General features: G+C 38.7%; 1 protein-coding gene across 1 annotated transcript in view; it reads right to left on the bottom strand.

Annotated features, from left to right (window-relative positions):
* Window positions 1-8,044: 8,044 nt before the first annotated feature.
* slc4a5b (solute carrier family 4 member 5b) overlaps window positions 8,045-12,027 on the bottom strand; it is a 123,437-nt gene continuing 119,454 nt past the window's right edge. The window contains exon 25 of the mRNA XM_034192414.1: window positions 8,045-8,738. Coding sequence (XP_034048305.1) covers window positions 8,722-8,738 — 17 coding nt within the window. The 3' untranslated portion in view covers window positions 8,045-8,721. The remainder of the gene's footprint in view (window positions 8,739-12,027) is intronic.

The raw sequence follows: 12,027 nt of genomic DNA, 5'->3' as shown, positions 1-12,027 counted from the left end.
GTATTCAATGCATCCCCATTTTCCACATTTTGTTATCTTACAGCCTTATACTGAAATGGAGCACATAATTTTTCCCCTCAAAATTCTATTCATAACGCCCCATAATGACAACATGAAAAAAGTGTTTTTTTTAATGTTTGCAAATGTATTAAAAATAAAAAACTAAGAAATCACATGTGACAAAGTGACAAAGTTTTTTTAATTCGGCACACAAAATATTCAAATAGAAAAAAATGAACAATTCCACAAACAAACACAGACAAAACTAGTGAGTCCGAAAGGGTGTGGGCTGAAGCAAAGCTTTTTAGCGCCCACCCCTGCTAGTACAAGTCCAACAATTCTAATCAGTCATATTTACATAAATATAAATTCACTACTACATGTCGACACACAGACATACACATCAATATACTATTCACTTATAATTATATTTATATAGTACTAGATCATAAGAAAGTCGAATCAAGGCACTTTACGCCAGTAAGGACTAACCTTACCAACCCCCAGAGCAAGCACTAGGCAACTGTGGTGAGGAAAAACTCCCTATAAGGAAGAAACCTCAAGTAGACCAGGCTCTTGGGGGTGACCCTCTGCTTGGGCTGTGCCACATATACCTATATACATACGTATATACTTTACAAACATAAATATATACATACATATACACAGTCACTTTTATACATATACATATACACCTACCCATATCTATATATCTACATATGCATATACATACCCACACATTCAAATATACAATAAGTCCCACTTATAAATTGAACATTCCATATAAATCAAATTATATTTGCTTCTTTATGATACTTAGACATAATGTTCTTTTTGAGTAGTTTCTTAAATCTCACTAAGGTACTACTCATTCTAACCTCTGTTGAACATTTGTTCCATTTCCTCACCCCAACCACAGACACACAAAAACCCTTTACATTTGTTCTTACTGGTGGTTTCATAAAAATTGCACAACCTCTTAAACTATATCTGGATTCCCTCAATCGGAACAGACTCTGGACATGTCTCGGTAAGGCTTGGTTTTTCGCTCGAAATAAAGTTTGAATTGTAATGTAATCGACCAAATCAATGAATTTTAATAAATTTAAAGACACAAATAGAGAATGAGTTGGTTCACGATATTGTTTATTGCAGATGATTCGTATGGCTCATTTTTGCAAAAGGAATATTGGATTGGTATTTGATTTGTAAGTGTTTCCCCATGACTCAACACAATATGTCATATATGGTACCATCAGAGAATGATATAAAGTAAGTAACCCTTCTTGCGGCAGTAGGTCTTTGGCTTTATACAAAATGGCTATAGTTTTTGACAATTTTGATTTCACATAATTTATATGTGGTTTCCAGCTAAGTTTATTATCAATTATAACACCTAAAAATTTATTCTCTGTTACTAACTCAATTTCTTTATTGTTTATAGTTAAATTTTTACATTTGGGTGCCTGTTTATTTCCAAATATAATACATTTAGTTTTCCCAAGGTTGAGTGACAACTTAATTAGCGTCAAACCAAACCTTAAATTTTTCCAGTTCTTTCTCCACTATGTCCAGAAGCTGTTCAAGATTTTCACCGCTACAGAACACAGTTGTATCATCCGCAAAAAGGACACATCTCAGTGAACTCGACACCCAACTTATATCATTTATATAAATTATAAACAACAAAGGACCCAGCACTGAGCCCTGCGGCACCCCACATGTGACATCCCTGAGTTCAGAATTTGTATTATTGAATTGAACATACTGAAATCTGCCTTGTAAATAACTAGCTATCCATTCATATGCCAGACCTCTGATTCCATATTTCTGCAGTTTACTTAATAGTATTCCATGGTTAATTGTGTCAAACGCTTTCTATAAATAAAAAAAAACACCTATTGTGTATTGTTTATTATCAATTGCAGTTGCTATACTTTCCACAAAGTCCATCAAAGCATGTGACGTAGTTCGAGACCTTCTGAATCCATATTGTTCTTCACAAATGATGTTATGCTTCAGTAAATAATCATTTAATCTTTTAGCAAATATTTTTTCCAAAATTTTGGAAAATTGTGGCAGGAGTGATATAGGTCTATAATTAGAAAATGTGTGTTTGTCACCAGTTTTAAACAGAGGAATTACTTTGGCTATTTTCATTTGAGAAGGAAATTTACCAGTACTTAGTGACATATTGCAAATATAATTGAACGGTTTTACTATACAATCAATAACTTTTTTTAATAAAGCCATATCCAAATTATTAAAATCAGTCGATTTCTTACTTTTTGAACCATGAACCAGATCAAGTATTTCCCTTTCATGAGTACCACCAATGAACATTGAAACAGATTTGTTAAACGTTGAATTATTTACCCAGAAGTTATTAGTTGATGAGTCAATCTTACTGGCAAGATTTTTACCCACATTAACGAAGTATTCATTAAAGTGTTCAGCAATAGACTCGTCGTTATCAATCGTGATGTAGTTGTTACTCTGAAAAAATGAAGGATAATCTCTAGTTACTCTATTCTTTTTTACTATTTCATTTAATATGTTCCATGTGTTTTTGATGTTATTTCTATTTTTGACAAGTAACTCATTATAATATGTTTTTTTACTGAGTCTCATGATATTGATTAACTTATTCTTATATGTTTTATACTTACTTTCAGCTTCCTTAGTTTGTAGTTTTATGAATTGTTTATATAGTACGTTTTTCTTTTTACATGCCCTCTGAAGCCCCTTAGTTATCCATGGTTTGTTGCTATATTGATTTCTATATATTTTGTCAACAAATGGACAGTGTTTATTATACAAACTGGAAAAAATGGAAATGAACGCATCATATGACCTGTCAACATCATCAACAAAAACATCTGACCAATTCTGACTTGATAAATCCTCCCTTAAATTATCAATTGTTTCAGGTGTTACTTTTCTACTCATGAATTTGATATTGCTTCGATACTTACAACAACCCTCCAATTCAAAGACTGAGAAAACTGGCAAGTGATCACTGATATCATTGACCAGTAGTCCCCCACTAAGATTACCGGATATAACGTTAGTTAAAATATTGTCAATGAGAGTTGTTGAGTCAGTCCATAGTTATTCTGCTAGGATGAATGATGGTTGGAAACAGTCCTAAACAGTACAAGGTGTTTATAAATGAGGTAATTTGTGGATGATTGTGAGGGTTTAAAAAATCTATATTGAAATCTCCACAGACAAATAAATGCTTATTTCTGTTGATTTTGTTGTACATTCCTAAGATAATGTCTTCAAAGGTGTCAATATTTGTCCCAGGAGCTCTGTAAATGCAACTAACAACTATGTTTTTGGAGTTTATAGATGTCATTTCTATGGTAACACATTCCATGATGTTGTCCACTGTAAATGACATGTTGTTAATGAGTTTACAGTTATAATCTGACCTTACAAACAATGCAACGCCTCCGCCCCTTCTCGTCTGCCTATTAACCAGGAACAATTCATAACCATCAAGATATACCAGATCTTTATTATCCTCATTTAACCATGTTTCTGAAATTGCAATAACTGAAAAACGTTTTTTGGATGTTTTCAAACAATCATTAATAGTGGACAGATTACGAGAAAGACTTCTGCTGTTGAAATGTATAATTGAAAAATTTTCATCATTGATTTTATAATTTTTGAATTGTTCTTCTGTAAAATATTTGCACTGTCTCACAATATTCTCACTGAAAAAGGTATCAGGATCATTTTCAGATTCGAAGGGGTGGTTAGCAGAGTTATTATAATTAAATGTATCTAGACAGAGCTCCTGGGCAGAAATAAACAGATCATTATCCTTAGTCATTATGTCTCTCTTGTCTACGGGTGTAGATGATGTGGATGAGTGGGTTGCTCCAGTCTGCATCATGGTGCTGTGATGTGTTTGAGTCCTCATACCTATTGTTCATATTTGTCCAGCTCCTCGATGTTCCTTATTGCCATGACTTTTGCTTGTTCTGGTGATCCGTTCAGTTTGATGAATATTTTACAGTTTGAAGTCCATGTGTGCTGGATTTTTCCCTGTTTCTTTAAGAAGCGTGCTTTCCTGGCGATGTCAGCATTCCGTTTGGTGAGATGTTCATTGATGAATACGTTTGTCCCTTTCAGTTTTCTTCCTTGTTTAACAGTGCTGTTTTGTGTTTTCTGTTGATGAATCTCATGATGACGGTTCGTTTATCACCGTCATTTCTCCGGGGCAGAGGGTGGCACGCTTCAATGTTATTTAAATCCATTTCTATACCTTTAGATAGGAGGAAATCAGCAACCTGTTTTTCCACAGAGCTGACCTCCTGTTCACTGGGCTCCCCTCTGCTCTCATCTGTTACCGCCCGTGCGTAGGACCGTGGTTTGATGTGAAGACCTGTGATGATGACGTCGTTAATTCTGGTGTACTGCTCCAATTCAGCCACTCTATTTTCCAGCTGCACCAGATGCCGGTCTTTCTCAGCATTCTGGAGCCGTAATGCCTTCACCTCCTCCACCAGATCCATGATTGATTTCTGTTGCTGCTTCACAACAGAAATCTCCTCTGATAGAAAGTCCAGAGATTTTTTAATATCGTCACCTTCCTCCGCTGTCAGAACCTTCTTAGGCCCCATGGTCGGCTTATGAGCAGCTTGTCGATCGCCGATGTTAACAGCCTGCGTTGTTTGTCACCAGGATGGATCTGCACTGCGCTGGTGCCGCGCAGCCTCGGTGTTTCCGCGCTGATGGATCCGTGGTGGCTGCACGAGGCCTCGGGGAAGCGGCACTCGTGACGCGCGGCTTTAATGACGCAGTGCGCGGCCTCAGTGAATTCACCACGTTGGGCGGGCCTCGGACGTTGTTGCTGTCCAGTCGCGGGGCTAAGTTGCCGGTTGAGGTGGTATTCCCACTGTCCGGGTTGGCAAACACCGGCGTGGCAGATGGCAACTACAAACACCACCTCTGAAAACTCAGGTACAAACTTTTTGCAGCTCGCTCTGACGACACGCAGCTCTGACTGACGCAGCTCTGAAGACATGACCTTGTGGTTTTGCTCTGCTCACCTTCCCCTCCCTTTGTTGCCTCCAGGCATTGCATCACGGAACTAATTTCCTCACTTCTCATCAATCAAACCACCTGCTTATGAGCCCTGGTTCAGTCATGCCACCTTTGCCAAAAACTCAGTGTTCATTCAGTGGTACCTCCCTATCAGTAGTCATACCAGGATTGGGTATCGGCCTGATCCCGTATGTGTGTACTTGTCATCATAAAACTGCTCCGATACTAGCCACCCGATACCCCTTTACAGCAGCGCGACATCAACCTCTCAATGCAGCTCGTGAGCAGGCGGAGGTCACGGCTCAATGGAACTGCCCACTTTGCCCACGAAGCATTTGATGCTGCGAGCTTTTCATTTGTTTTCTACAGTGCAGCTCAGAGTTGAGAACAGTTGTCTGTCAAAGCGCGGTGACGGCACCTGCACTGAGCTTTAAGACATTCTTACATTTTTTTTCTTTCAAACTCTGTGCCGCTCCGTGTGCTTCCTCCCTAAAAACAGCTGATCTGCGCGCATTAACAACGCTTGTTTTTTTCACCCAAATGCACCTAAAATCTCTTTCTGAGGATGACATGACGTGCAAAAATACTGAAAAACGTAAAACAAATTCCCTATCTCTCAATCTAGTTGTGCTTTTTCCATAAATGTTGTTGCTTTCCATTCGGCTGCACCCGTTTTTGTTTTGTTCGGGGTCGCCACAGTGGATACAGCCAAATCCGCATTGGTATTTGGCACAAGTTTTATGCTGGATGCCCTTCCTGACTCAACTCCAGCATAACCTGGAGAAACAGCTACAGCCGCTGGTGTTCCAAAGAGGTCTCCCATCCAAGTACTAACCAGGCTCCACACTGCTTAGCTTCTGAGATCTAACGAGATCAGGCTTACACAGACCAGATCGGCTGCATGCTTTTTCCATAAATACACGATGTCAATTCTTCCTGCTCAGATGGAAAACCACGGGTGAATGGGGGAGGGGGGGTGCTTCCCTCTCTACACCCCTAGATCAATGGTCCACTTTTGAAGACTATTTAATACTACTACTACTACTACAACTACTATACTATAATAATTATAATTTTAACAATTAAAATGTTACATTTATAAACAATGTAGATTAGAAATTGTAAGTTTTACTGTTATAGTGCTGTCAACATTTAAATATGAGGTCAAGAAAGAAGTCTGTTTTATTTTTATAAAACAAGTATTTATGTTCATTGAAGTCAAGAAAGGATGACTATAAAGTGAGTACTGGCAAAACTGGTTATCATTTTCATGCTGAGGTGGCGGGTGGGGGGTGTTGTCTTCAGCTGCTGAAAGTAACAAATAAAGTAACTAGTAATCTAATTTAGTTACTTTTAAAATTGAGTCATCAGTAAAGTAAGTAATCAGTAAAGTAAGTTACTTTTTCCAAGTAACTGTGGCAACACAGGTACTCAGACATAAGTAAAGTTAGTGACGGACAGTAACACTTTGAAAAAGTAATCCAATTACTGATTACTCCTTGAAAAAGTAACTTAGTTACTTTACTGATTACTCAATTGTAAAAGTAACTAAGTTAGATTACTAGTTACTTTTTTAGTTACTTTTCCCAGCTGCCGACAACAACCCTCTGCCACCTCAACATGACAATGATACCTGTTTTGCCAAAACTCACTTTATAATCACCCTTTCTTGACTTCAATGAAAATAAATACTTGTTTTATAAAAAGTAAAATAAAGACCTCTTTCTTGACCTCATATTTAACTGTTGACAGCACTGTAACAGTAAAACTTGCAATTTCGAACCTACATTGTTTATAAATGTAACTATTAAATTCATTCTAGCATTTTTCTAACATTTAAATTCTCTCTAAATATTTTACTTGTCGAAATTAATATTATTTTAAGTAGTATTAGTGGTTGTAGTAAAAAAAGGCTTCAAAACTGGACCTTTAATCTAGGGGTGTTGTGAGGGGGGCACATCCCTCCCCCACGCCCCCATTCCATCTGGATTCGCCCCTGCTTTGGCGTTTGAGCACAAAGAATGGATAACATTTATCATTATGCAGAAAACGTGACCAGATTTACAGGTAAGAAAGTTTTATTGTGTTTTCACATGTGGTCCTCAGAAAGAGAGTTTAGGTGCATTTGAGTGGAAAATAGTGTTAGTTGTTGACGCGTCGCGGAGGATCAACTGTTTTAACGTGCAGATACGGAGCGGCTCCGCTCAGCTCTAAATAAAGGAGGAAAAAAAGTATAAAAATGTCTTTGTAAAGCTCAGTGCAGGTGTGCTGATCACCGTGCTTTAAGAGGTGACGACGAGTCGAGCAGCTGCAAAAAAACGCGGGTGAAAAGCTCACAGCTCACTGAAAGTGGGCAGTTCAGTCGAACCCCGACCTCCTGCCCACAGACCAAGTTTAATGCTGCTATCGACCCACAATGAAAAATAACAGTAACGCACAGTGACATGGAGAAGTAACTTTAATCTGATTACTGATTTGGAAAGATTAACACGTTAGATTACTCGTTACTAAAAAAAGTGGTCAGATTAGAGTAACGTGGTCAGGTTACTTAGTAACGCGTTACCGGCATCACTGTTGGTGTGGTATATTTTGTACTGCTGAAGTCCACAGATTACATTTCAGTGAGATGTCTGACAGTGCCATGTTTGTTAAGAAACACACGGTTAATGTTAAAGGACAGTTTGTTGTAGTCAAAAAGTGAGGTTCTTGCCTACTAAAAATTGTTTACATTGAGTACCTGTTTTCCCCATACATTGTATACCTGTTTAGCCTGTGAAAATGTGTTTTAAAGTAACAAATCCAAAAACATCTAAAATAGAGACCAGGGTGAAAAATTCTAGATTTCCCATTTGAAGTAATGAAAATGTCACAATTCTTCCTCATTTACTGCTGAAAAATTTCTACATGTACATTTTGCATCAATTGAGAAGAAAATGCTGTGCTGAGGAGAATTTGTGAGAAAAGAATGAAAAATTGATGCAAACAGACTTTAAATGTGGTTTTATTACATTTGAGGACTTTATATGCATACAGTATCAGTCATTATGTAAATTAACATTTTTCCTAGCATTGTTTAGATGTACAAGAAATAAATGACAAAGAGGAAATAATCTTTTAAAATGGACACCTAACGGGTACAAATTCAGGTTAATTTACTTATAATCACAATTTATTTTTCTTTTTGTGTTACTGTGTTCTGTGAATTTGAAAGACAAGGTCTAAGAGTGAAGATTGTCTAGACTGTTTGGCGAACAGTCTTGACTGTTTGGCGGTGGTAAAATACAATTACTTAATGTGAAAGGCAACTTTTGTTTGCAAAGAAATTTTTTGCGGGCTGTGGTCCAACCTCTAAACAAAGTTATAGTGACATACGGAGATAAGTAATATGCAGCAATATGCAACTTCTGGTTGTCTACAGAATAGTCTCAGCACAAGAGTCACTAAAGTGGGTGTGTACTTTATGAGAAAATTCTGCTTTAGGTGTCAGATCATTACGGAGATAAAGGCTGTGGTGTTTAGGCAAGTCAATGGACTCCTTGCAGTCGGACTCCACCTGGATGTTGACTTGAGGTACAGGTGGGCGAGGCAACAGGTGTGATGAAGCGTCCCCTGGTGCAAAGCTCATCTGGGAGTGTGTAGGCGAGGGTGGGCAGGATATCTTCAGGCGCAGAGTAATGCTGAGGAACAATGGTAGAACTGATGAGGTTGCTACTTATCTCAAACATACACACACAAACTTGAAATTATAGAACAAATTGACTTTGAGCAGTCTTGCTTCTCTAAACCATTTGTTCAGAAATATATGTTGTGTCTTGTGTCTTTGAAGGTACAACGTATGCAATAAACCTCAATAACATGTTAATTTTGAAAAAGTGGCATATCTTGACCATTACTCCCAGCCTCAACACTGCTTTTAACATTTTCGAAGACTGTAGTGTGCAGATCAAGTCAGGTTGGATACAGTGTAACACATCACGGAACCATGAACATGTCTCACCTAAGGCATACTACTCACTGTTGGTTTGACACAAAGTCATTACAGCAATACTGAAGGATTTTCTAAAGACTTGGACCTTTGGTCTACTACAAAGACATCAGCATCCCCAAACATCTCAGTTCAGGGACTTTATGCTTCCACAAGCTTTTCCCAGGTATCTCTTCATCTCAAATTAACCAGGGACATGAATGTCACTGCTTACAAAAGTAAATCTCTCTGCAAGTTTGACACTTTGACAGGTACAAAGTGAAGGTCAGTCAACCTTTACTTGCTGACAACATACCCAATGCCCAGTCAATACAAACAATACACAGAGTGATGTAATATCTAAAGGCACCTTGACACAAAATTGATCCCTGCATTGCTGTGCAATTCGTCATGCCAATGCGACCTGCTTTGTCCCGCTGGATGGTGTGCTTTGTCTCATATGACGCCACGCTCTATAAAATATTCATTTCATAGTCGATGATGCATTTGCTTTCAGAACTGGCTGAAGAAACCATCTGTTATCGCTCCCAGAATCCCAGAAAAATTAAGAGAAAAAGCTGAAGTTTAAACCTAACCAGACCCCTCCTACAGAGAGGCAGATTGCTATTGGCTAGTGACTAATAATTGCTCTAATTAGCACCTATTGTGCTCTAGTTAGCACCCTCCTAATGACAGAGCAGCTGTCCCTCCTAACAACCTCCTGATGACTCTCCCTTGACAACGTGAACGACTCATTACCATGAACAAAAGACTGACACTGCTTTGACCTGAGTACCCCATTGTAACTCCAGCTTTTGCTGGCTTCTGTTATTCTTCTCTACAAGAGTCAAGACAGAAGTCAGACTACCAGAGCAAGAATTTTAGCTGAGGAAGCTTCTGCGATTAGACGCGAAACATCCTCGCATCAAGCAACCCAGTCCAGTTGAAGATTCAAGCTTCTCTACTATGGAAACCACCTGGACAACTGAGAGCCTACACAGAAATGCAGTGACATAGTGTTTTCAAATAGGTTGTGCAATATTCCCAACTAGTTCACAAAATTAATGCATGCCAGAAGTTCTAAACATGTCAAAATGTTCTCTGTGCACTGGCACGCAGCCGCGCACAGTTCACATACAGTTTACAACAATTTACCATGCATGAGTTTACTCACTGGCATGCCAGATTGGGTGCCAGGGTGGGGATCAAATTCATGCAAGTTTCAAGGCACCTTAAGTTATCCTTATTGAGAACTTATGAAGATTTTTCATAAATGTAAGCCTCAACAGCAGAGGGGCCCAGATTCTTTCCTTTAAAGGGCCCTAAAATTAATCTTGATATCTTCCTGTATTATAGTGGCACAGTGATAACACTCTTGTCTCACAGCAAGAAAGTCCACGGTTCAAAGGCACCTGTGATTGAAACCCCTTGTGCTTCAAGAATTGAAGTGTAGCTGGCATACCTCTTGTAGCAAATCCACATTCAGATTGATACCAGACCAACTGTGGTAACCCAAAACAATATTGTGGCAGCGGAAAGACTCACACACTTAAAATGTAGTATTGTTTTTACAACCCCAATTCCAATGAAGTTGGGATGTTGGGTAAAATGTAAATAAAAACAGAATACAATGATTTGCAAATCCTCTTCAACCTATATTCAATTGAATACACCACAAAGACAAAATATTTAATATTCAAACTGATAAACTTTATTGTTTTTGTACAAATATTTGCTCATTTTGAAATGGATGCCTGCAACACGTTTCAAAAAAGCTGTGACAGTGGTATGTTTACCACTGTGTTACATCACCTTTCCTTCTAACAACAATCAATAAGTGTTTGGGAACTGAGGACACTAATTGTTGAAGCTTTGTAGGTGGAATTCTTTCCCATTCTTGCTTGATTTACGACTTCAGTTGTTCAACAGTCCGGTGTCTCCGTTGTCGTATTTTGCGCTTCATAATGCGCCACACATTTTCAATGGGTGACAGGTCTGAACTGCAGGTAGGCCAGTCTAGTATCCACACTCTTTTACTATGAACCCATGCTGTTGTAACACGTGTAGAATGTGGCTTGGCTTTGTCTTGCTGAAATAAGCAGGGACGTCCCTGAAAAAGACGTTGCTTGGATGGCAGCATGTGTTGCTCCAAAACATGGATGTACCTTTCAGCACTGATGGTGCCAGCACAGATGTGTAAGTTGCCCATGAAATGGGCACTAACACACCCCCATACCATCACAGATGCTGGTTTTTGAACTTTGTGCAGGTAACAATCTAAATGGTCTGTTTCCTCTTATGTCTGGAGGACACGACGTCCGTGATTTCTAAAAAACATTATGAAATGTAGACTCATCAGACTACAGCACCAAATATTTGCACAAACACAATAAATTTTCTCAGTTTGAACATGAAATATGTTGTCTTTGTGGTGTATTCAGTTGAATATAGGTTGAAGATGATTTGCAAATCTGTTTTTATTTACATTTTACACGATGTCCCAACTTAATTGGAATTGGGGTTGTACTTAGGGTCCTATCTCTCACATATTACTAATTAGCTGGCTTTAGTGTTTTCTGTCCGAATGTTGGCCAAATGTCACATGGACTGGCAGCGAAAATATAATCTTGAGTAGTCTACATACATAGTGTGTGACTGCCACTCAAGGAGAAAAAAAAAAACAAGAAGAAAAGTGTAGACAGCACACTGAGTTGCAGAATGATGTCCAGGAGCTGCATCTTGTCAACATTGTCCCTGCTGGATACACTGTCCTCTCTTCCAGACAATGTCCAGTATGCAGTCATCTGCTTATATAATCCTATTCTCCTCTGGCTCTAAGATCTGCCCGACGCGCTCCTTGACTCACTGGAACGGCCAAGTCTCCATCATATGGCACACCGTAATATCCAGCACAGTAAGCCCTCAGAAAAGGCAGGTGTGTCTCCTTATTATTGTCTCCACTAGATCCATTCTCCTCTCCTTGGGCTCCGGGATGTCCAGCA

Source organism: Thalassophryne amazonica, chromosome 17, assembly GCF_902500255.1.
Source record: "Thalassophryne amazonica chromosome 17, fThaAma1.1, whole genome shotgun sequence".
In the NCBI taxonomy this organism is placed as follows: Eukaryota; Metazoa; Chordata; class Actinopteri; order Batrachoidiformes; family Batrachoididae; genus Thalassophryne; species Thalassophryne amazonica.
Note: the sequence above shows the minus strand (reverse complement) of the source record. Positions and strands in the feature narration are given on the sequence as shown.